General features: G+C 46.9%; 1 protein-coding gene across 1 annotated transcript; it reads right to left on the bottom strand.

Moving 5' to 3' along the window:
* Positions 1-1635: 1635 nt before the first annotated feature.
* LOC122398162 (homeobox protein B-H2-like) lies at positions 1636-24820 on the bottom strand. Its single transcript, XM_043397825.1, has 3 exons — positions 24050-24820; positions 12564-12786; positions 1636-4419 (listed from the first exon to the last, which is right to left on the bottom strand). The coding sequence occupies exons 1-3, from the start codon at positions 24495-24497 to the stop codon at positions 3498-3500; spliced, it is 1593 nt and encodes a 530-aa protein (XP_043253760.1). The 5' UTR covers positions 24498-24820; the 3' UTR covers positions 1636-3497.
* Between the last annotated feature and the right edge of the window lie 1726 nt (positions 24821-26546).

Below are 26546 nucleotides of genomic sequence, written 5' to 3'. Positions count from 1 at the left end.
GCTTGGTGCGACGATGGCTTCGATGATCGTAAGTGGGTACATATGTATAATCAAAAGGTTTAAGTAAATATGTATATTTGACTAATTCGGTTGCGCTGAAGAGCGCGTCGGGTAAGGGAAATTTTCAGCAGGAACGATAAAACAGGATGCGGGGGCAGTATACACGCGTACTTTTGTTCCGGTGGATTCTCCTTTGTCGCCAGTTTCAGGATGCAGAAGCCCGGTAAAAGCACGATTTGACCGTGGGTTAACCACATCCTCCCGGCCCAGTCGCTTCTTCGGTTTCCATCGGGCGTGCACCTTCGGGAAACGAACCTTTCGCGTGGAACCTGAACGCGAAAAAATGAAACTGTGATTTCCTACCGCTTTCAGCTAATAAGCGCATCCGTTCCACGGCCACGAACTGCAATTATGCAAAGCGCGCGGTGGCTCCTTGAACATTTTACGAGCTGTACGTTAAAGAACGCGATATTATTTAACGTGTTGCATTCAGTTCTGTCCCACGGCAACGATGCTCGTCCGCGCGCCGGCAAAACTTCCGTAGAAAGTAAGGAAAGGAAAATTAACGTACGCTTTTTATCGATCGCAAGACTCGAAATAGAACTAAAATTCTCCAAAACAATCCATCAATTCGATTAAAAAATGTATAGGTGTAGTAATTGAAAATTATTCCTCGCGACGGTGTTCCTTTATTTGTTATTTCAAAATAAACTTTCAACGTTCCCTGTTCGAAGGTTCGTTTTTAATGTATGTATGTGTCTACTATACGTCGTGAAATGTCTACTGTTCGTAAGTACACGTGTAACGTAACGAACGATGAAAAGCTTGACGGAGGAACGATCGAGAACGGGTCGCAATCGCGATTCGCGTTCACGTAACCCGATACTATAGTTTTCGTTTGTAAATATGGTGTATATGTTGGAAAAGTAAAATAACGAAGGGAGAGATGAGATCGGTGGGAAAAATCGTTAACACGGTGGTGCCAGTGGTCGACCGCTAATGGGGACCGAAATTAATTTCACGTAATTGGGGATACACGCCGGGAATGCGCCGCGTTGTCCTGGCTACCCGTTTTACCCTAATAGGAATAAAATAAGCCCTTGCGCAGCAGTTAGCGCTCACGCTGGCTCCTACATAATTGCAGACCGTTGGCTGACCAACGCCGGAAATAAGCAAACGCGATTAAGCCCTGAGCACGCCTGTCACGCTTCTCGGGTTTTACCTTCGACGACGCGAACGAGGCCTTTTCAAATTATGTACACCGGTGCGCCGAAATTCAACGGATAATACAGTCCAGACACTCACTCTGCTGTCGTTTCGTAATATGTAATCGTAGAAAAATGTTGGGTTATCCGCTGCTATAGGAATATATCGGTCGAGAGAAATAAATTTACTCCGACACTTTTTCGTCCGAGAGTACAGTCTGGCAATTTCACGTGAGTACGTTATTTACGTTTGCCGGTGATTTTTCGATCGCGTCTATCGTACCAACGAACGGCTAACAAACCTATTGAAAAAAATAAGAGAAAAGAAGAAGGCCACTAAATTTAGTATAATATATTTTCCATATAATAATTCTCGCTATACAGACATTATTTTACAAAGCATGATTTATACTATGTATGTACTTGTTGTTGCATTACCTGACGTACGATACCGTGGGACGCTCGCGCGTCCCAACAGATTTACGTAAACGCGCGCCTCGCTCGTCCGAGCGACTCCTCCCTCTCCTCTTTCCCCTCTTTAATCGCTCCGCAACATTTGTATTTTCCATCGTACAGTCTAATATTTATATATTCATAATACTGGTATTTCTTCGCCGAACGCGCAGCGTCGTGTCCGCACCGTCGAACGAATAACGCGAACGAAAAACAAAGGATATTTCGAAACATCGAGACGATCGAGTCGTTTAAACACGCTCTCCGCGTTCCTCTACGTATATGTATTGGGATCTGGCAAATACTTGAAAATTTCTCCCGTCATCGCGGTTGGCATCGGCTTACGTTTCAGAAACGTTCCGTGTCGTGGCGGCTTCTAACTGCGCGTACGGTTTACGCGCGCGGCTATTTACAAATTTCTCGTTTAAACGCGAATTCGTCGCCGTCTCGTCGCGTCGCGTCGCGTCGCGTCGCGTCGTAGCAAATCGAGCGTATGTATCGAGCCGGAATCGTATATACAACCGGTGTATTTAAATTGTAATTCGTAAAATTGTCGCGTCGATGTTAATTAGCCAATTAGTTTTTTCGTCGTCGAGGTAGCGTACGGCGGCGAGCAAAGTGCCGGTTTCGCCGCGGAACACGAGAACCGCTCGATTATTTGAATACTTTGAGAGACCACGTCCCACCGACCTCCCTCCCTCCTCTTCCGGGACTCGAGAGTCTCCCCTCCTTTCGCTTCTTTTCCAATCTTTTTTCCCCCGTCCGATTGCGTGTAATTTCGTGTCATTTCAGATTTCTTCCCCCGCAGCCAGGTCCCCTCTAATGTCATATTAATTGTAGATTCGCGTTCGTGCGCGATTGGCTCGCTTCCTGGCGCGACTATAACCGTCCTCGATGGTGGGTCTAGCCGGCTCTGTAACCTGTACTTTATCTGCCCCCTTCGTGGACGAGCGAACACTTTTTATTTACACCGTGAAATATAATACTTTAGCCAGTTACTGCTACATTTCGTTCGGCGAATTTTTATTACCGATAGGAAGTCGCTCGTTTTTACGTTTGTGCAGGCACACGATTGGCAGTCGATATCAAATCACGACACATCTGCTCGAGTTCTCTTTTTAGTTATGTAGTTTTTGGTTATGGACGACTCTGCGATAGCGATAGAAACGTCTATTAATCGTGCATAGGATCGATCAAATTCGTTTATTTTTCTTTTACCGATTTATCGAACGATCGCATCGACTAGGCATATTGTTTCGTCGCTTGGTTAAAAAAAAAACGTGCGAATCGTGAATTTTTTTTATTAATCGTACGACGCTTGTTCCGCGCAGCACTCTCGTCTCACACTTTTTGCGTTTAAACTTACAACAAGTTGGGATAATCGAGCAAGCGTTTAGCTCGTGTGGAATTCGAGCGGCGCGGCGCGGCGCGGCGCGGCACAGCGTTGCAGTTGAATCGACCAGAAATGTGTCTGCATACGTCCTCGAGTAAGTGCAGAGTAGCGGGAAACAGGGTAATTGCTCGAGGAAGCATCTGCTGGCTGAAATTACGAGATAACATTATGGTTCGCAAATCGCTAGTTTCGTTCGTTAAACTAGTTAATTCCTGTTCGCATCTCGGTGCCAATAGACATTCGATTATCCGTTTCGTAGCTGCATTATTACGAAATACTCCGCCAAGGTGTTGTTGAACGTTTCGTTGCTCCAAAGTTTCTGCTTGTTGCAGAATTAGTTGGAACGGTCGTTCGAAGAAATCGATCGATCCTCGACGATGTCGATGCTGTTGCGTCTCGCAGATCCCCACCCTCGGTGTATCGAAATTTCCCCGATCTGTTCTGCCCTAGATGTCGTGTATACTCTCCTCGTCGCTGTCCGCCCTTATGCTTTGAGGGCTGTCCTCCCCCCTCCGCATGGGCGATCTGTCGCAACTGTTGCTCCTGTCCCTTTGTCTGGTTGCTCTGCTTAAATTTTCCCTCTCCCTTCCCTCGATCGTATCGGGGCTGTCTCTATAAAAGTTGGCCAAATTGGAAGTTAGCGAGCCGACGGTGTTGCTCGGTCCCGCCTGGATCATCGTCGATGGATAGAGTCTGTCGTCTTTGCGCATAGGCGATCTCTCCCTAAACACGGGACTCTTGCTCCTGTCCCTCTGTCTCGGTGGTCTATTCGCGTTCTCTCTTTCCCGTCCATCCGTCACTTCCGGACTCTCTCTGTAATAGGTGGTCAAATTCGACAAGCTGGGACTGACGGTGAGCGTTCCGAGGTTATTACTCGAACCTGGTTGGACCATCGCCGGCGCGTACAGTCTCTCCTCCTTTCGTAACGGCGACCTGTCTCCCGGCGCGGGACTTTTGCTTCTGTCCCTTTGCCTGCTCGATCTCTCCATACTTTCTCTGTCCCTGCCGTCGGCTATCTGTAGACTATCTCTGTAGTAGTTGCTAAGATTCGACAAGCTGGAACTCGCCGTGAGGGATCCTAGGGGATTGCTGGGTCCTGCAAGAATCATCGTCGGTGGGTATAGTCTGTAAGGAAGCGGCTTCTGCAAGGTCACGGCCGCCGAGGCTTGCTGGTAAAAGAGTCCATTGGTTGGTAAGACGTGCGCACTGGGATACGGCCAATATCGTCCTGCCGCGGCGTGCGCAGGAACCGCTGCCGCCGCCGCCGCCGCCGCGCTGCTTCCGTATAGCTGTTGGAATGCCGCCACCGCGAAATTGTTCTCCGCCATTATCTCTAAGTTCACCACGGTCTGTCTCTTCCACTTTGTTCTGCAAATAGAGTAGAAGGAGACTCGTTAGTCGCGCGATTATTCCTTACGAGACTAAAATGTGATACGGACAGAATTATACATATATTGGAAGCTACACATTTAACGCCTTTTTTTACTTTTTATCAACCATCCCACACTAACCGATTAAATCTTTAATATAACAAGTTACCGTTCGAATCGTACATATATTCAAGATACTTTTGGGCCAACTAAAACACACTCGTAATTTTCCACTCTTTCCTTTAATGCTCCCTTTCGGACGGCTCTCTTTCTCTCCCACTCGCTGATCGTCATAGACCCCACCCCAATCTCTGTTCGCGTATGTAAATCTCGATCTGGGACAATTACGCTAAAACGGGCTGGCGTGCCGGCAAGTGGTTACGTCGGCCACACTGTTGGGGGGCTTATTATACTAACAAATAGCCCGTAGAGTTTCACTGCCTAATCATCGCGTATCATGCCACGCGCGCGAGTTCCTGCGCCGCACCTGCGAACTCGAAGGCACCCTTAGACGCGCTACCGATACATACATATATCGTTTGGGGCTTTGATATCGACCAATGTCAGAGACCACCAAGTCACCAAGGAAGGTGTAAATTCATCGAGGGTGAAAAAACAATCAACGATCACACAACGAATCATTTCTGTGTGTGTGTGTGCGCGCGCGCACGTCCGTCGATCGTAAATCAATGCGAGACCTCGAAGAGGATCAAGATCGTATGGAAAATTTAAGGAATAGATTCGTTTGATCGCGTTTACCAATAAGGAAACGTATTCTACGATCAGTGGAGAAAATGCCAAGGTATGAAAATTTTGGAATCTACAAGTGCGCGCGATTCTTTTTTTATGGAAATAGAAGCTGAACGGAAAGAAAATGAAACGTGTGTGAAAAACTTGTACCAAGATAACGATGCGTATTCCAATTGGATCAATTACGGAACACGTTTTGCATCGTGTGTAATTATTAAAGAGCGGAGAGGATAATTACATACAGTGTTGTGTGTCCGAGGCGACACGCGTTGATTTAGCTTTCTCCGCTCGAGTTACAGTGCATCGCGAGTTTCTTATCATCGTAAACGCCTCCACGGGTAATAAATTGGCCCAAAACACATTGCAGATCCATTTGAAAAGAAACAATTTAATCGATAAAATAATAATATCTTATAATAGTTTACTAGTAATTAGAAAAATTCCATTAAAACAATAAAATTATTACTAACCGAGCCTGTCGTCGAACATCGCGATTACTCTCGACGATAAATCAACTCGTCGTTCCGTTGCCCTCTCGATTAAAAAGTTCACTATTCGACTCGTCGCGGAACTCGAGGCGGTAATTAACGAGCACCGCCAACTACGGGGACATTCGTTACGTTTTTCCATAAAAACCGGCAGTGCGAGATAAAAATTAAAAAGAAAAAAAGGAAACGACTAGCTGTTATACCTGTTCGAAACGAGGCCGTGAATTTTACGGGATGTTGGTGGAGGGACGAGGAACGGGGTGAAAAGAGGGATGTAAAGTTCGTTGTCAGGGTAATTAATAATCAGGAGATCCGCGGCTGGCAACGGACAAAGCGACTCTAACGGATATGCAGCTCGCACGGAAAATTCGACAATTAATATATTTCGTGGGGTGAATATCCCCTTTCCCTCCCCCTCCCCCTACCCCTACCCCTACCCCATCTCCTGTCGTGTGTACTACCCCTATCGAGCTTGATTCTCTTTCTCTACTAGCAGTGTGTATGATCGAATATGTGGGCCATTCTATCTATACATGTATGTATGTATATCTCACTCGCTCTATTTATCTCGACATGCCCCTGATCTCGGGCTTTTGTGATCGTCGACGATAGAGAGGGGAGACAACAGTAAAATCGTTCATGAATTTTAAACAGGGGCCTGTGAATCGAGCTACGATCATTTGTCATTTTTCCACTGCCACGGCGAAGAAAACGAGACGAGCAGTGCACGGTTGCAAGAGAGCGACGAGAGATGGATGGATCGTGTACCGAGAAGAGAAACAACGGTTTGGAAACGAGAAAGAGACGGGACGAAGGAAGAGGAAACCACTCGTACGATTATATGATGAGTAATGTTTTATAATACCCACACCGTTGGCTAGGGGTGGCCGGTCATTTTCGAGTGCAGCCACTCTAAAACACCCTTAATTGCCGTGCCAGCTCTTTGTATCGGCATTGAATAATCCTAAGAGGAAGAGAGAGAGAGAGAGAGAGAGAGAGGGCAGGATCGAGGGTCGGAAGTGGGTACGAAAAGAGCAAGAATCATTGATTTATCGTTCTCGAGAGGTTCCCGGGGGTTACCTCGAGATCTTGCCCGAATACAACAACGAAGGGTAGAAACGGGGATACGTTTGGAGGGGGAAGGAGTGTTAAGAAAGTGTAACGATCCCCCTTCTATCGAGTTTAACGATCGTCAACTTTCCAAGACACGGGAAAAGGGTTATTCAACCGATGGATGACTCTGGGTTTGATCGCGTATCGAAAAAGTCACCAGGACGTTATATTCTTTCTTACATGTAAAGCGAAAATATTAAGTAATACATCTTACTAAAATAAAGTATATATGAGTTTATAAAAGTAACGTTCACGAATGGATTTAGGTAAATTGAACATTTACGTTGTTCTTTGAACGTATCTATGCGCGATCGATTTATTTATTTCACTTTTCTAGTCAGGGAACGAAACGTTCATTTTCTGATAACTTTCGGTCAAGTATGATCAGCATCTATGTAGGTATACATACGTGTACATACATATACATATGTATTTAAAGACGCAAATTAAGGAAAGAATTTATTTAAATTAACGGTAGATAAAAAGTTACGCGACCGATGCGTGGTCGAAAGGTGGAGAACAGGACCGAGGGAGAGAGTTAATGCATTTATAATAGTGGTTGGGGCTGGTCGGTGGTTTTGCGGTTACAAGCCTGCGCGACACTAATGCATCCAAGCTGCCGGCTCGGTTTGCGATAATAATGGCGACGAACAGAGAATGGATCGGAGAATAGGGCGACATATTTTTAAATTATTAGTTGCTTGGCTGACTACTACGGAACACATGTTCCTCGGAATACACGTATACTGTACGCGTATCCGCGTGCGTGTGTGAATACTACCTGTACCTATTCCTGTCTGTATGAATTCTGTTCACCGTGTGTTGTACGTCGTAGGATTAATATTAGAAACGGGTCGAATCCTTCGAAATACAGCTGTACTATAAACAGACCGATGTAACGAAGGAAGAAGAAAAATAGAAAAAAGGGTTTAGCCAGATACTATCGATTGTTCGTACTCGTATGGAGCGTTTACGTAATAATTTTAATTTATTTAAAACGATGGATAATTTTTCATTAAAAATACAAAGGGTTAAATAGCAATGTTTGTTGCACGAGGTGGGGTTTCTCGAACGATACTACCATGTTGTTTAACATTACTGTACGGTAAAGTGAAGCGGAATATTGTTGGGCACGGATAGACCAACAAATGCGCATGCAAATACATCGTTAATCCGCCCTCTCCCTCCGTTATCGCCGGCCAGTCGATTAGCCTCGTTTTTCTAGCTTATTCGCGAAATTCCTCGACCGCGTGTACTTGAAATCATACACGAAATCGCACCGTCCGAGCTACAGAGGTTTCGTGACACAAATTTTTCCTCGATCATGCCGAGGGGAACGCTGCGACGCGCCAAAGAAAAAGACTGTGCTCGAAAGGAGCGCGTTTGACTAGCCGAGAAATCAAGACTATCCGTTATAAAGCGGTTTTAATGGAGGCGTGGGAAGCTCACGTGTTCTTCCGGCTGGCGTCGAGAAGCCTCGAGGAACAACGGAGCTGGGATTCTCACGATTGCGATGTATCACGACGTGTTAGTGATGTCGCCACGGCGTGTTACGGCGCCTGACTGCTACATCAGAAAAAGGAGAAAAAAACACCACTGTTTCTTTTCTGCATTTCTCTCCGTGTTTCTTTACTCGGCACCGCGGCAACATTTGCACCTAATTTACTGTTTCAATGGAAATGTTTTTACCGCGTGCGTCTCTAATTAACAAATCGCCTCGCAGGCGTTTGCTCGCGTTTACGATTCCACGAAACAGACTTCGATTCAGCGCGTCGCGTAATTGCTATATTTACGACTACTTTCTCTTCGAGTGCGACCCGTGTGCGCTCGAAATATGTATTGTTCGCCAATTATTGTACTTTCATAATTAACGGTACAGATATTACAACGACGTGGCAGAAATATCGAGAACAAAGCGAAAAATACCATAAATTGAAAAATAATCGCTTCGATTTCCAACCAATTTCATCGATCTCTTCTTATAAATTAACTCGTTAAAACCACCCCGTGACTGCTACGATATTTTACCTACCCGTTCGTTCCTCGTAACGTATCGTAGTTGGGAATCGTGTAACGTTCCGTGGAATCCCGACGAGCCATTGGACGAAATATAAATTCTACTGTCGCTGGTTCGACGATAACCAGACCTAACCCTCCTAGCATTTGAAAAGTACGCGAAAACTGGACCTCCCCAGTTTCTTCTATCGCGGGTGGAATTTCTTGTATTTTACAATATTAGATACGCATGCCTGGTGGAGCTGCGCAAGGAAACAATATTGGTCCGTTGACTTTAATTTGCTAGAACAAAGGGTCGAGGTCGCGATTCCAACTAATTGCAGAACTATGGCTTCCGCGGGTAGACGGTGGCGATAAATCCAGCACGGAAGCATAAATCCACGGTGCCCGAAGGGGGATAAGCCTCGATGCGCATTGCGAATTACATAAACGAGCAGCGCGGCTCACGCGTCTCGCGCGGCTCGCGCGTCTCGCGCGGCGTTTCATTAGAATACAACTTTTCGAACGAGACGTTCAAGATCGAAAGCGGGAACCGTAAGCGTGCGTGCATATCTAGAATACAGTGTTCGTTGCGAATCCCTCCGACTCACGACCGTGTACTTACGTAATTAGCCGATAAGTAGGGACGAAGACTCGCGTCGCGCTAGTAACTCAACCAGTTCTAATGACTTCTAAACGGCCCTCGCTCGGGGCATCCACCGATTTCGCGGAAAATACGAAAAACGCAACGTCTTAAAGACCGTTTCGAGAACGGTCCGCATACTGGTCGAACCAAGCATTCGTAACGGCCACTCTGCTATCTGTTTGTTTCGTCGATCTTGCTCGGTGGACTTTCGTTGTGTTTCGCAGCTTGTTGCGCGTCAACATCACGGTGTTTCGCATAGCACGGTCGATAGAGAGAAATTTTTAGAAAATCTTGTCGATTTGCTCGATACCCGCGATAAAGTTGCAAACTCGACGTTTAATAGCCGCGAAACACAACGAACCGCCAACGATACGACACGATTCGGATTCGGATTCGATATGATTCGCGTCGAGAAGATCATCGAGGTCCATAATATGTGGCGGTGGCCTCGCCGCGAAGAAAGGACACGAAATCCGTCGTCGTGGCGCCCAAGGTGTGGTCGGCGCCTCCGCGAAAAGGCGCCGAGTCACCGCGGCAACGCGTACGAAGCAACAAAACTTTAAACGGGCACTTAAGAAGTCAGCCGACAGAAGCGTCACTAATTTTCCCATGTTTTTGCAGCCTCTTAGCAGCCTTTCGTTCTTTCATCAAAACCGACGATAATCATGGCACGCGCACCTCTTTGCCGTTGTCCCTCCGTTCCTCTCTAATTAATACATTTCTCAGAGCAAAAATATTATCGGCCCTTTGTAAAACATGAAATACCTATCCAGTGTTCAACTACTGTTATTGATACTAGAACCGGGAGAAGTAACGTTTTTTTCGTAAAAATAAGTTAATCTTAACTACTTAAAAATTCCTCTAACATTGCGCTACGTAACGTGCATGATAATTTTGAAATATTGGTAACGCGGAGGCGAGAAAGTTGTCGGATTAACGCGGAAAACGTAACGAATTGGTTAGCCAAAACGTAAAATAGCAGTCACGTAATTAGATTTTTTTAAATGGAACGACCGCCGAAACGCAGGTAGTTCAGACTACGAATTCAGATTGCGACCGCTGACAGCGTCGACGTCTGTCATTAAGCCGTTGGCTTGCCTCGTAATTGACAGTCTAATGGCACGGTCTTAGAGTCCATGGTCTGCCCTCTCCGTCTCGCTCCATTTCGTTCGCCGCCATACGTGGCGCATCACGAGCCCGTGAGATCCTCGTTAACGATTCGCTTTCTTTGAATCCGAACGACCGCTTGTTCGAGTTAAACTATTTAGACGGCCAAGAAGTCGTGGAGTCACGAATCGTGGTTCTTCCTGCGCTAATCACCCTTCAAAGACTGCCGCGGTGGCGGTGGTGGTGGTGGTGGTGGTGGTGGTGGTGGTGGTGGTGGTGGTGGTGGTGGTGGCGGCGGCTGCGGCAGCGGCGGCGACTCAGAGAATACAATCTCGATACGGAAAATTATTTCATTAGAAAGAAATCGCACTTTGACCAGCGACCGCTTTCGCTCTTGACCATTCGCGTAAGTATAATACTTTCTCCTAGACGCGCAGAACCTGGACCCGCTGCTATGCTTGCTTCCCAACTCTTTAAATATTCTTTTGAACTTTATATTTTCCGTGAGCGTAGAATCCAGTCTTTGAGTACGGGCGAACAACGATACGAGCTTGATAAATTTGTCGTCCAAAGGATATTTCAATGCGTACGGATTAACATGCAAGCAGTTTCCGATTTAATGTAATTCAATCAAGTTTTGATTAGAAATTCTAATTATACCGTTCAAGATGCCGTTGGACGGTATACGGGAGTCGTTAACGCGTTCGAAGCACCTTGGACAAAATAGTTCTCACGAGAAGTAACATTCTTGGAAGCTTCTCGCTTTGCACGATCGAGCGTGGCAAACTGATTTCGAAAGATAACGCAAAGTCAGCGATTCGAATTTTCCACGGTGGAACCAAAACACTGGATCCTCGTGACTAACGAGCACGGTCGTCGAGGGAAAATTCGAGGATCGAGAGGTATCGACAGGCGCCACCAAATGACTCGGTGAAAAGCTCTGAGGGTAGAAAGAACTCCTCCGAGGATTCGAAAATGGATTTTATGCCGCCTTCTCTTGCAGAGCTGATACAATTCACAATGCGTCGCACCGAGGTCACTTGAAGTAACCAAGTACTAAAACCCTATCTAAATAAGTTAAATCGAGGAAGTCCGCGTCGCGTCGTCGCGTCGTCGCGTCGTCGCGTCGTATCGCACGCGGACAATCCGATTTCGTTCGCACGAGAAGCGACAAGTTCGATTTTCGTGAAATAATCGAACGTGGTCGGTGTTTGTATAAAAAAACAAAGGCTCTCCAAGAGGTCTTGAGTTTTTTTAAGGATCGTTCACGCTACCGCGATTATCTTTGGCCGCGCGAAGCCGAGCAAAAGGGGCGCATGACTCTTGAGATGTTTGAACGAAAATCGTAGGGACCGGTGATCCTTGCGTTTAACCACGTAAACAGCGCCTTTGTTGGCCGCCGCGATTTCCATTTACGGATTTTATACGCCTGGTCACGAAAGAAGGTTTGCGACGCGCCGAGACGCGTCGGTACGCCTCTCGTTCGGTAGCACCGCGACGACGAGCATCTTGGATCGACAGGCACAAAGTAACGAAAATGTCGACCCGCCGATCGATCAGCTTCTTCGCCGACTTCTTATCTCGTCTTTCACCCATTTACAAAGTCAATTTACCGTTCTCTATTCAACCTTTTTTTCATCTAGTGCACGTCTGAGCCGGGCGTGCGTCGTATAATCGTGATTCGCACGTTTCTTTGTGCACCGCGACAACCTTCTCCAAGGGATCTCGAAAACGAACGCTTACTAAATGACCAGAACAATGTCTACTTCTTCTACCAATTTCTTCCTTTTTCTGAACTTGAACCCCTCTCCTAACCGCGGCAACGTATACCAATACGGAATATTAATGGAATCACGTACTCTAACGAGACTACATGTACGTACATAATAAGATTGGGACAATGTATTGAATTTAGAAGAGTCGCGCGATCAAGTAAACGTTCGGGATCCAGTCACGAAGCAGCCAAAATTAACTACATATTTCTAACCGATTATTCTAGTCGTAGACGACGCGTATCATGGATGTCGCGTATTTTGATCCTACCTTCTGTTCTGGTACCATGTCTTAACCTGAGTGTCGGTCAGTTGTAGCTTCGCTGCCAGCTCCATCCTGTCTTGCACGCTTAGATACTTCTGTCGCTCGAAACTCTTCTCGAGAGTTTGGAGCTGATGATCCGTGAAAGCTGTGCGCGCCTTTCGTTGTTTCTTACTCTGCGCCGAGCTTAGCGCGTTGGACGAGGAACTTTTCGGGTCGTCCTCTTTGCCCCCTGAAAATCCGTTAACACACTCGCTTAAATCTCGCTGAAAATTAAATGGTTTGTTGCTTAATTACTACGCTGGAAATATTTGGGGAAATCGTGGCTATTTGCTTTTCTGATTCTAGCCGTTTAATGGTCACGGCACCATCCATTCGCGACTACGGTGCGACGTAAAAAAAGTAAATCGGCCGAGTCGTATAGGTGAAGAAATTACATTCGGATACGCGATTCGTGGATGGGATTAAATTCGCAGAACTCGTAGGATTTATTAGCGGACGGGTTGTAGATCGGTCGGAGGTCAATAAATGCTTCGGCGATGGTAAACACAGAGATTGTCCGGCGACGGGAAGCTTCGGGGACGTAGTTGGTCGGAGAGGAGGCTTTATTGCACCCTGCAGGGGAAGTAATCGATTCCGCGCGGTACACTCGGGTTTTTGCTGGTCGCCGCGTGGCAATCGCTGCCGCCTCTCCATCGGCAGAGATCCTTTTGTTCTCTGTCGGGGTCCGCGCAGCCGAGAGCCGATTGGCTGCTATCCGCGGATTCGACCACGCAGCCGCGACGAGACGCCGCGAATTATCTCCCCGGCTCGCCGCCACCTACCAAGAGGGTGGGATTCACTGAGAAACCCGATCGACGCATCGGCACCTTGCGCTTCTTCCCAATTGGTACGCACACACGCATTCGCCCCGGCATTAAATTCGATTCACGCGCGCAAATCACTCTGAAGAGCCCTTGTTCGTCCCTCTGGAAACTCGTTAACGTTGTTCGTTTCTATCTTTGCTGGTTGTCAAAGGTGGCTCGTAGAAACGCAATTTGGCTCTGGATCAGAGTTACGTAACACAGGCTCGCGCTTCTAGCAATTTCGAAATATTTATTTTTTTTTCTCGTTAAAATTACCTCTCTTGTCGTTGTACGACAACAGATGGCTCGAGTGAAAATTTCAAAGAGCCTAGGATGTATGGGGTAAACGATGCGGGAATTCGACTGGAGAAAGTACTTATGTACCTAAGTACATAGGTATCGGTTGGTGAAAAATTCCAAGATCGTTCGACAGGGCCGTACCGACCAAGTATGTATGTAGTTCGTCGAGGGACCGATCAGGCGAACAACTCTCTCGGGACGATGCTCTGCGAGCTTCTAAAAGTATCTAAAGAGCTGTTGTCGCGAGCTCATCGATTGGAACGGTCGTGGATGGCGCGCGGAGGCAAGAGCAAGGTGGCTGGGGAGCAAGATGTAGAAAGACGAGGGAGCGAGAAAGAGGAGTAACGACTGGGGGGGTGGGAATGCACAGAGAGATAGGAGCGGTAGAGAGGGAAAAGCAGGATAGCAGAGAGCCAGTGGATTGAGTTAACTCGAACGAAAGCGCGGCTCTTAGCCTCCGTTTGATCGGCCAGATTCGCTCGAACGGATCCAGGACTCGTCCGCCATGTTGGCAAAGATGGCCGACAATCCCTCAGGAAAGGCACGAGGGGGAATTCCATCGTAGACACCGGCGGCCTCACTCGAGGTCGAGTCACCAATGGGAGAGGGAGGACGAGGGAGTGGGAGTGGAAGAGGGGGCGCGATGGGAACGGAGGTTGGAAAACTAAATTTACTATGTGATACACTTAGAGCTCCGGGTCTCAACCGAAGCAACTTCTCTTTTTTAGACACTTCCAAGACGTTGGACTGAAACTTTTTCACCTCCTCCCTGGCATCTCCACCCGCAGAGAGTTTCAAGTAACTGGAGAACCATCGCGAAACAGAGTCGTCTGCTCTCGTCTTCTTCGTTTTCTTCCTCTTCTTTCCGCGGAAAAGTACCTTTTCTACGTTTCTTCCACCGCTTACTCCCACAGCACGTACCTTCTTCCAAGGTTTATTCGTCTGCTCGCATGTCTTTACGAGTCTATTCCTCGCTTTGTACGTTTCACTTTGCCTCCATGGGTAATGGGACCCGATGCTCTCAAGGCTAGTGGAACAGCTATGTGTGTGTGTGTGTGTGTGTGTGTGTGTGTGCAGGAAAACGTTTTAACTTTGATTAGAATATTTCGCCTCTTTCGAATCGATCATTAGTTTTATTCGATTAGAAACGTTTTCTCTGGTCAAGCATAGTACATACCTAGCTCTGGGAGAATTTCAACTTGTACGCTTATTTAGGTTTCTTCTCATTTCATCCGATAGTAGCTGTAGTATTTTCTTTCTTTCGAGTTTACTACCAGTTTACTCTATACGATGCCTCGAGTTTTATCCACTGTTTCTTCGAATCGTCCAGACTTTTGAACAAACATCGTATATCTTAGCATTGCCTATGCAACATATGCAATGCTTGGGTGAAATTTATCGTACTTGCGAAATAAGTTTCTCGAGAAAATGTACGAATGATTCGTAACACTCGAGGCTCAAAATGAAAACACGACGAAACGTACGTATGTAAGAGAAGGACATACATTCGCACAATTTTCTCACGCTGCTAAGTTGAACCGTAACGTGTAAGTGCTTTGTTTTCTAAATACATACTTGTTCTTCAGAATTTGAACGAATTCGTCCAACGTTTGGTGATTACGCGACATCTTTGTTATTTTAATTACTGTCGTACGAGCAATCGTTACAATAAACATCAGAAATAGGATGCCACACCGGATGCACGACGTGTATTAGCCAATGAAAATTCTCGTGTTTCGAGTACGACGAATAGGGAGAGAGAGGGGGGTGGGGGGAGAGAGAGAGAGAGAGAGAGAGAGAGAGAGAGAGAGAGAGAGAGAGAGAGAGAGAAACGAGGGCCTCGCGTGCTGCAGGCACCGACGCGGTACAATGTGTATGGAACATAAAAGTGAGATTAACAGGATGTTTATCGAGCAATTATTCGCTGCCGCAATTAGTGCCAGCATGGTCGTCCACGTCACCGACAGGTATCATCGTCTTCAGTTGGGTTCACGCAAATCGTTACCTGTTGTACATACAACGAAACGCGACACCTGCATGATGTTGAAACGATTATGACGCAGTAACTATAATTCGTAACACCGATTACTTTGTGACTGAGAAAAACGAAAAATATTTCTAGCGTTTCTCTAAATCCGGTTGAGAACGTTTAAAACTGTCGAGACGCAGATTCGATAGACGATCTAAGCAAACTGTGCGTCTTCGAGCCTGAATAAATGGAACATAAGGTTACGCGTATACATATTTTTGGCTATTTATTTATCGATCGATCGAAACGAGTAGTTTACAGCGAGACAAAGTTTAAAATGGAAACCGAAAGTTGGCAATTGTTCTACCTCGTCCGTATCGACGCATTGGCGTACATGGCCACTCAGCCACGTAAGTAGGTACATACATACAAAGTTAGCTGTGGAAGTAACAGGTAGTACGTAGCGACCATAGGTGGTGGAGGTGCAACGCGTAATGGGGCTTCTTATTGGATCGGTTGGTTGCACGAATCTCGATACTTGCAGAATATGATAGCCACGTATTTACGGTACGGTAATGGAGGCTCTGCTCTAAATTAATTGGAAAAATGAAAGGTTCCGTCTCGAAACCGTTACTCGGCCTAATTATTGATTTCGGAATAGATAAACGTCGAACGGCGAGAAATTAATTAATAAACGGGAAGTCCGACTAGACGCATCGTGCCCGTTCCGATCGAAAGCGACGATCGCAGCCTCATGCGTCGCCCTTTTTATTGCAGATTGTTACGTGCGGTTTTACATTTACATTCCGTGAATGGTAACGGCATTGCGCCAGCTTTGCGGGTAAAATCGCACACCTGCGCGTACTAGTTTGCCGCGACACACTCGCGGCGAAATATAACCAACGAGCAAATAATAAAATCGGACAACAGGCGTACAACGGAGGTACCGGCACGGACTATCCACCCTATTCCTACCACCTTCCTCCGACCGCCCTTTTCTTTCGCCTTCATTTTTCTGCTCCTTTCCATCTATCTATCTCCGTTGCAACTCGTAAAATAACGCTAGCCAACTGAACGCCAACTTTTATTATCTAGAATTTAACGAGCTGTTCGGTTAACTCTACACTACACCGACTACTAGCGCAATTTCGTCCGGATACGATCGCATTTTCACCGAGTCTTGTTGTATTCTGTAGTTCTGTTGGTAGTAACAGAACCGGGCACAAGGTGGAACGTAATTTCCGATATGATACAAAATAAATACCGTTTGCTTCGATTTCTTTACCCAACTTGATCTTTGTTCGCCAATTGTACAAGATTGAATTTAATCGTGATCAAATTGAGCCTTGCATCGGAACATGTGTAGGTGGTTGTGCTCGTATGTACGATAGAAACAATTATTGCACGGGTAACGTTGATATTTAAGTACGCCCCGGTGAAATGGTTCCATAGGGTTGAATATTGAGACGAAGAAATCGTTTGGGAATATGTAATTTTGTTCGAACAGTGTTTAGATTTAGTGAACAGTTTGCGATAAATGTTACAATACGCGTATCGTTGTTAACAAAGACCTTGACCACGTAGTGGTTTTCGTAGGAAAAGAGCAGCAGCGACATCAGAGTGTACGTTGCGGAATTCAGCTTTTCCAATTCCAGTCACACTTCCTCGCTTGCCCCTGCCCCCCGTGGCGTACGCTATCCTTTCATAGTTTGCCGTGTACGCACCCTCCATGTATTGTGTGCAAGGGCGATGACGGGAGTAGAATCTGACCCCTCTTCTGTATTGTGTTACCGTGTCGCCACCTTTAGGGTGGAGAACACCGGGGATAATGTTATAGGGGTAACGCTTTATTGCCTGCCCACTCTATTTGCAGTCGACCCGGGGGAGACAAACTGCCAGCGAGAATTTCAAAAACAAACTACAGTGACGGTGGTGTCAAATTAGTGTCTGGTACACGTTCTGTACAGGGGCAGTTTCCGTTTCTTAACTTGAATCGTAGGTGTCGTTTATTTCAACGAATTTCAACAATTCTTAAAGGTTATACGTATCTATATACATATTGTTAATCCTTGTGAAAATGTAGATGATAAAATATCTCGGCGTTGATTGCGTTTTCGTCGGAAATAATTTGATCGGCGATAAAGCCTACTTTGAAAGGATCTCGTCGACGGAATAAGGACAGGGAGGTGTCGAGTGTCGGCCTGTACAATGATCTGTTGCAGCATGGAAACATTATAGGGAAAAACGCAATCGGGAGTTACTGTCAGATCGAATTATGCGAACCTAAGGTTTCGCGGGGTGCATAACGAGCGCGTTTCTCGAATTTCATGGGTACATTCCGCGTGGCCGGTGAATAGGAATACAACTACTGCGCCCTGCGATCGTTCCGTGGTAATTAGTCGGGACACAAGACAAGTTTTACGACGGTTTCGTCGACCGCGAATATTTTCATTTTACGAAATCGAGCAAGAATCGCATCGTTTCGCATCGTTTCGCATCGTTTCGCATCGTTTCGCATCGTTTCGCATCGTTTCGCATCGAATATCGAGTATGGTGATTCGTGTGTCGGAAATTTCAAGCTGTCTGTCGGCGAGGGTGTTGAGAGTGAAAAGGTTGGAAGAAAGATCGAGAGTGAAACGGGGACACCGGGCGTTAGAGGATGGGTGGGGGAACGAAATCCACGACGAGTAGCTTACCCTAATTGCGAATAGCCAACTCGGGAAGTGGGTAGAGACTTGCTCCAACCTCAAATCGGATTTACTCGTATACATATGTATCGAGAAAACGAATGCTCCGCGCGCGGTCACTGAAAACAAACAAAAAGCAAAAACCAATAAAGCCAAAGCATCGGTCTCGTTGTTATCTCGATCGATTGGTTAAGCGTTCCGACCAACGAACGAATTTCGCGTAGCGACAAAGCTCCAGGTATCGACGTACCTAACGACGTAAGAATTTTTTCAAGAATCACGGATATCTGTCCTAAAAGGAATACGGGTGTTTTATTCGATGGAATGTTTAGCCGTTCTCCGTAACGCGCACGACCAACCGATTTCTCGTTGTAAGATAGATAGCCCGTTATAAGCGATCGCCACGCCTCTGGATCTATCGTCCTCGGACAATGTTGGTTTCAGCGATCGAGACTTTGTCGTCGCGATGCGCCAGCACATAGATACTCTGACGGCAGGCAGCTGTTCTAGCAACACCGGAACTTGATCCTTCTGGCATCAAGGCCGCCCCGGTCACGCGAAACTCGTGTTAGCAACTCGCCAAGTGGCCTTCCAGCAATCGTCAACGTTGCTCCAGGGGGTTTGCGTACACGTGTCCACACTCCCCGTTACGTGGCCAGAGTCGTAGACACGGGTAACCGTGTCGTGTGGACGGCTTGCGTTCGTGACCCTACTCGCGTGTTAATTGCGACTGCATTGATCGTTATTATGCGAAATAACATTTTGGTAAATAAAGCTGCTAGGAGAAAAATACACGTTGGCTGAACGCGTGGGACGGCTCTTCCTACATACATATGTATGTACATGTATATTTACACGATACAAGATTCCAGGTAAAAACTAGAATCGGAATAATAAGACGTTCTCTACATCATCGAGGTAATGCCATTAGGTAAGCCATCGATGACAATTTTCTAACAACTAAAAATCTTTATTCCCTCGCGATTATCCGACAAGAAACGAAGAAACATTACAAAGAACACAATCAGAGTATGTATACATATTATCGCACGTTTAACTTCCACCGCGTATAAACCGTCCGGTGTTTACAAAGCGGCCGATTTTAGATTAAGCTTGCACGATTAATTATTCCAGCGTTCGTAGAGAACAACCTGATACACCCTGACCCGATTAAATTTGCGAAACGTTTCTCTAGACCGAACAAAACCGAATCTTTGTTACGCTTAGAAAAATACGGACGCTCGTGACATGTTGCGAATCCTTCATTTCGACGTTTAACATTGTTTTACCGTGGACACTCGATTTTCCTCCATTCCGAACTTTTATCCTTGATTCGAACGGTAGATTGTATCGTTCGGACGACCACTTTACGATTCCCTCGTACAGTCTCCAACGCGATAAACAACCTAGAAGTTGCCGTTTTAAGGGTAGCGCAAAGCGAGGTCAGCACTGTCAACGCTGAAACGGAGCAGTTAAGAGGATTTACCATCGCGAATCTTGTTAAGAGAACGTTGAAAACCAACCGCGCGAATCCCAACGACGTCGGCACACGTCGCTGTCGTAGAATGCTCGACGAAGAAATGTTTAGGAAATACTTGCCTCTTTAAAAATACTAGGATTGACGGTGTTGTTTGTTACGTGACGGCTCAGACCGGCTGAACAAGCAGCTAGCGCTTCTTAAAGTAACATGCAACACTTTCAACGCGTCAGTCGAATCAATTTTAGTCCATCTTCGAAAGTTACATGGTAACTTTGATATTTTTTCTCAATCCGTTCGACTGGTTGAAAGCAACCGACGCGAACGCGCAACCCATTGGTCTGCCGTCGCTTTTCCGTCTTGTGGTTACGTTCGTGTCTAACTAATCGTACACAACAGGTCATAACCAATGTCGGTACATTTCAATTCTCGTCCGTCCGTTCAATTATATGCCAAGTACCGCAAGCGTCTATATTAGGACCACTTCTATTTAACTCTCGAGTTTCTATGTATGCCAAAGACAACCTAATATTCTAGCTTATTTACATCCCTATGATTTCAACGGATCGTGTAGAAAATTTCGGAAGGATCCTTGACCCGATCAATCGGCTCCCACTGCTTACGCATGTCCTACATGTGTTCTATGTACACGCACTTATCATATCTCTCGCAACGTGCAACAAAAATATCTGTTGAGGTGTCCCATGACGAGGAGAAAATAGAAAATTGTCGATGAATTGGTATTCGTAAATTCAGTGGCGAAGCGATGTCAATGTCACTTCTGTTTCGACTCTGTTGTAAATAGCAGCTTGGTGAGTTCGAAACACGTTCGTTCAGAGCCGCGATACCCTTTCACGTTGCCACGACGACGCGTCTCGGGTCTCGATTATACGGTGCACGGATTAATTCTTGGCAGATAGTCTCGTCAAAAAGGTGACAGCCGGTACCCGTTTGTCAAGGTACTTGTACCGAGCGATCGTGCAGAGAAAAAAGGGGAGCTCCGAGTCAAAGTCCCATTCGTCTCACCGCGGCGAATACGAGGCTCTCATAGAATTCCTAATCCGCGCTCAGATCTAAACGGTTGCCAATCATTTCCGGTTCTTGGATTAGACGCGCGCGAAAAGTCGGATCGGCTCTTTAAGAGCATGAAACTAACTGGGCCCCCAAACCTTCCGGGGCCGAGCCGACCCGAAGCGACGCGACGCGACGCGACGCAAAACGCCAACAATGCGTCCCGGCACGAATCTTGCCTTCCTAAGCGGATTACAAACGATTTTCTACACGCGTCCGAAAAAGTCTCTATTTGCCGCGCATCAAGATCGGCTGTTCCAACCATTGCCCGCTCGTGAAAAGCTTTTTTCGATCTAGACATCGACGACCCTCCAATACGTTTTACATCGAGCATTCTAAGCGTTCGACGGAATACATTGAATGTTTCTGAAAGTTGACGCGCACGAAATACACATATGCTCGCTTATCGAACGATTTTCTCCGATCGCTGGAATATCATCGATAGAAACACAAAGAGATACGCATAAAAATCTGCGGTTGATCGTGGATAATTGACCGATCAAGTGCCGTGCCGTGCCGTGCCGTGCCGTGCCGTGCAATTTTGTCGGCGTTACACTCTTCCTAATTGGCTTTCATTAATTCTTTATCGAGTCGAAGAAGCATGGAGGACGACAGGTGCGCGCGCGGCCCACCAATTACTCTCGAGAGATTAGATGTACCTACTCTTAAACCAACTAAAAGATAATACCGAGCCAATAATAACGCTTTTTCTGATATGTATTCAAAAAATTCCTTTGTACAGGATGTTCGGCCGGGCCTGAGAAAAATTTTCACGGGAGATTCTAGAGGCCCAAATAAGACGAAAATCAAGAATATCAATTTCTAGATTGAGGTTTCGTTAAAAAGTTATTAAAAAATTTCAAATTATTATGAAAAAGTTATTTACGTTTCCGGGGGTCAATTACAATCATTTTTGTTTATTAGACATACCCCTGAAATCCTATCCAGTTTCGAGAAAAAAATTCAGGAAGGTGGACAAATTTTTCGACGAAATTAAAAAATTTCAAATCGATCTGGAAAAATTATTTTTACTTGCAGGGGTCAATTACAATCATTTTTGGTGAATAAACATACCCCCGAATTCCTACGCGTTTTCGAGAAAAAAAATTCTATAATGACTCAAAATGCTAGTGTGCTCGTATAGCTCGTTTGTGGTGAGAACTACTATCGATTGCACGCAGTTGTTCGCAAATTGCCGTTCCACGGACGGAAGTTTAAACGTTAATAACTTTTTAACGTAGCCGCAATCAACAAATTGATATGCTTGATGTTCCTTTTATTTTAGCCTCTAGAACCTCCCATTGAAATTTCTCCCAAGGGTGGCCGAACACCTTGTACAGTTACTAGCCATCGTATCGAAAGGTGTTCCGTCGAGAAAAAAGACAGACGCGATAAATAAATATGTCGTCGAGAGTAAACCGTGCGAAATAATTAAGAGAAGCATCATTTAGTAATTCGAGCGCGTTATCTCGGAGAGAAAAAAGGTTGATCCGTCGCGTCGGGAGAAGATATTCGAAGAAACGATGTTCGCGTCGAAAGCGTTGATAGATCGAAAGAACGGATCGTGTATAATCACCGGTTCAATCATCCGGAAAGCGTGTTCGCCGGCAATTACAACAGCGTTACTCCTTCTAATTGGCTTTCATTAATTCTTTAGAGGACGTCACACCGCGCCTCGCCGCGCCTCGCCGCGCCTCGCCGCGACCGGAGCGACCGGAGCGACCGGAGCGACGATTAGCCGCTTGAGGTTAACCGCGACTGATAACGGTGTCGAGCACAGGTTGTCTAGTCGAGGGAAAAGCATCGGGACACCGTGTTGATATCGTTTCGCTGTCGCGACATACTCCATTTCTCCAGGGACATTCCAAGTGTTTCGTATCGTTGTGTTACACCAACGCGCGATATCACCAACGAATCGAGTGTTTTTCTTCTTGCCGAAATCATTCCGACCAAGACAACGATTATCGACCGTGATTTAACCGCGATTTTTCGACGATAAACAAAAGTGCATAGCTATAGTACATACCTAGGTACCTACATAGATATAAGTAACTTTAAGTCCGACGGGGTCATCGATTTCGCGCTAACACATAGAAGAAAAAAAAGTAGGTATCTAGATATAAAGAAGAAGGAGTGAGAAATAATCGACGGATGTGTCGAAACGGGTAATCGCGTAATCGTTCCTTGGGATCCATTGAGCCGAAAAAAACCGCGGAGGTCTCTAATCAGGGGACGCACCGAAAAGACCGCGGCGTGGCGCGGCGCAGTGTTATATGGAATTTCGAAAGCAGAATCGATCGCGGGATCGATTAAGCCTGTTGGTGGTCAGCATCGTTTAGGGTGAATTATAAAGGAAAGGCGGAAGGTATTGTATATTTTCGTCGAATTCCGGTAAAAGGTCAGATACGATGAACGAAAGAAACATAAGAATTTATTAATTCTTGTAATATTTTTGTCAAACATTTCCTCCGTTCGCAAAGAAAGGAGTTTGTGGTAACGTTTGTACGCGTTAAGTTGGTCGCACAAGGTACAAATTGGACGAAACGACGCGGTTTCCTATATTTATCGCTAAAGTGCGATCAAATACGGTAAATTCAGTTGGCAGCAGGTGTTCTCGGAGGCGAAACAGCAGAGGACAGCTGACACGTAGGAGAACCGAATGGAACGGACGAGGGTAAGGTAGATAATTAAAGCGTCGAATCTTATCGAAAGGATGTCGTAACGGAGACAGCCTCTTTCTTTCGAAGAATAAATCTTACAAAGTTTGTGTACCCTGTGCCTTTCGGGACTACGTTTTACGTCCAGGCCATTAACGTCCTTGACACCTTCGCGAAAGTCCGCGCGAGAGCGGCCGGGTGAAGAAATCGTGCGACGAAATTGATTTCGCGGCTCTCTCCTCCCACACGGTAGCTCCCCGCTCGTTGATTGCCGTTGCTCGGGCAATTAACCAGCGTCGAGAAATGTCGCGCATTACTTATTGTTAGTTAGAAGGGGTACCGCATACCTTTACGGGGTGAATCTGAAATCGCGATCGTCGCTAACTAAGCGTCGCGTACAGTCGGTGAGCTGATCTCGCGTTATTTATCGGCAATAATTATCGAGAGGAGGAAACGGAGATAAGATACGGGATAGAATCGACTGCTTACCATTAGAAGTAACGGAAGCGCCGTCGTGATGACTAGCGTCGCTATCTTCGTCGAGGTTGCTGTTGTTCAACGATGTCCTGGACTGGTGTCTGACGCTGAGGTCTCTGGGCGTCGACGGTGGGCTACCGGGCGATTCTTGTGTCTGCAGACCAGCCTGGTGCACTTTGCTCGACGCGCCACCGAGAATATCGGTGATCATGAACCGGGATCTTTGCGGTGCCGAGGACGAGGCATCGCCGCGTTCCAAGCCGTTGTTGCCGCTATGATTGTTATTCCAGGCATCCAAGCCATTCGATTGCCGCTCGACTCTGATTCCGTTTCTCTCGACGATGTTTTCCAACCTATGCGCCTCAAGACCGGACATCCTTGTCAGATTGAGACCGTTGTTAGCCACGGTGACACCGCTCAGAGCGGCCACGTGCCGGTTCTGATGATGATGGACCGTCATCACGGTGCACGTAGGTGGTTCCTTTGGGCTACGGGCACCCGCGGGTGCCTCAGTCGCCACCCCAGGACTCGCCCTGTACCTGGGAGACAGAATCTTGCCGAGAGTAACGACCTCGTCTTCGTCAAGGAGCTCGTTTCACCGAATCGTACCAAGCTAACTACACTTCACTGTATCCGAATTATCCTTTCGGCCACTGTAGCGTCTTCCTGGACCGTTTGTTCGGATCTGTGACGATCATTACAATCGATCGAACGATCGATCGATCGTTTATCGAGAATTTCTTATCGACGTACACTCGACCGCATCGCGTTACCCGACACCGAATAAATATGAAAATCTTGTCCTTTGCTCTCGATGTCGATTGCACCGTTGCCGATTGCAACGAGGATTTGTCTCTAAATATCCGTAAGACAAATCGATAGGCTAATCTGACGATCGATTTCGAACTGAGAATCAGGAGGAAATGGCGCGTAAGATGGTTGCGATGCACCTTGCGTTTTCTCCCGTTTGTTCGGCCGCTTCACCGCCACCGCCACCGCCACCGCCACCGCCACCCCCGCACCCGCACCAGCACCCGCACCGGCACCGGCACCCGCACCCGCACCCGCACCCGCACCCTCGCCCTCGCCCTCGCCCGGTCTTGCTCTTGCTCCCGCCCCTGACTTGTTCGTCTTCTTCTTCTTCTTCTTCTTCTTCTCAGCTGCAATTAAGGGGCCGCTCCGCTGGTCTCCGTGGTTAATCGCTAATTGGCCACTTAACATAATTACCGTTCGTAACAGCTCAGTCCGCCGGCCATTTCCGCTTTCCTTTTCCTCTCTTTTCTCGCCCGTTTAATTAATAATTATCTTTCGATGAAATTTTTGCCAAATCCGCCTTACGTCGCCACCTTTTTACTCGGTCGTGCGGTTTTAGTGCGGTCGGGGTTACAGTTGTCGGGTCGCGCATCAATCCCACCTATTACGTTCGACGAGAATCATTAATAGAATCGAGCTGTTTGTAACATTTCGGGGTACCATCGACGAGATAGTCGACGATCCGTCGAAACCGGCTACGATCGCTGCGATCGTGTTGCGATTAACCAACAGTGACCGAACCGGTTTGTCAAACTTTCTGTTCCAAGCCTCTTCCGACGCTCACCTAATAACGTCTTCCATATTTCGTTCGGATGCACTGCCACGAGAACGCTCGAAACTCGGTTGTTCACTTGCTCGAACTCCGTGATTGATCGCGCAAACACGCGACAACCCTCGTTAACTGTTCACCGAAACTGACAGCTGGTCCTCTTCGAAGGTGTCCTCGGGCACGGTCGTACGATCGACCATCCACCTTCCGGGAACTGGTTTCCGATTCGCTCTAGGAGCGATAATGGTCGTTTCACGGTGAGCCGGCGCGCCGCGAACCTCCGAAATCGCGGTAAATAAAAAAATTCGATCGGATGAGAGGAGAGATAGAGTAGTATGTAGTCAGTCGTCGAGGAGCGTACTGAGTGGCGAGGCGTGCGTACGCATCGGATTGCCGCGACTGATCTGTCCGCACTGACCGGACGTCAGGCGCCTCCGCTCGTTCCTGGGGCGGCCATATCGCCGTTCTGGCACGCCCTGATCATTCCCCTCCGTTTCTTCGCCTCGACCAATCTACGATCCCAGTGTTAACCAGCCGGCCAATGGGATGCACGACGACCTCGGCGCCTCCGCTTCGTGGCGCGGCTACGCCCAACTAATTTGAAATGTGTTTCAGCGGTAATTCGATATAAAATTGTAGTTAATATCTTTCATTATAGCGCGGGGAGTGGGCCACCGGCTGAAAGTGGTGGGGCTCGTTTCAACGAACGGGGCGCGGCGAGGGAAATCCAACGGAGGGCAGGGGAGAGATTGATACGAGCTCCCCCACTCGGACCGATTCTGGTTGCTCTCCTTCGCTCCTCCGCTCGTTTTCGAGATCGGTTTACGAAGCAGTCGACCGGCTGGAGCTGGAGAGGTCCTGCTCGACCACCTGGAAGGGGTTGAAGAACCGTCGAGGCCGAAGAAGGTTGGTCCTGGCTCGAGCCTT

This window comes from Colletes gigas, unplaced genomic scaffold (assembly GCF_013123115.1).
Source record: "Colletes gigas isolate AHSC1104 unplaced genomic scaffold, ASM1312311v1 Colletes_gigas_Sc00011, whole genome shotgun sequence".
NCBI classification, from domain to species: domain Eukaryota; kingdom Metazoa; phylum Arthropoda; class Insecta; order Hymenoptera; family Colletidae; genus Colletes; species Colletes gigas.
The sequence above is the reverse complement of the archived record's forward strand: the minus strand, read 5'-3'. Positions and strand labels throughout refer to the sequence as shown.

Excerpts from the sequence above, each read along its gene's own strand:
- LOC122398162 (XM_043397825.1), bottom strand. The coding sequence starts at position 24,497 with ATGACGGTCCATCATCATCAGAACCGGCACGTGGCCGCTCTGAGCGGT. Across the intron at positions 12,787-24,049 it reads CGCTTCCGTTACTTCTAATG|GGGGCAAAGAGGACGACCCG; the intron begins GTAAGCAGTCGA and ends ACGGATTTTCAG. Across the intron at positions 4,420-12,563 it reads ACATGGTACCAGAACAGAAG|AACAAAGTGGAAGAGACAGA; the intron begins GTAGGATCAAAA and ends CTCTATTTGCAG.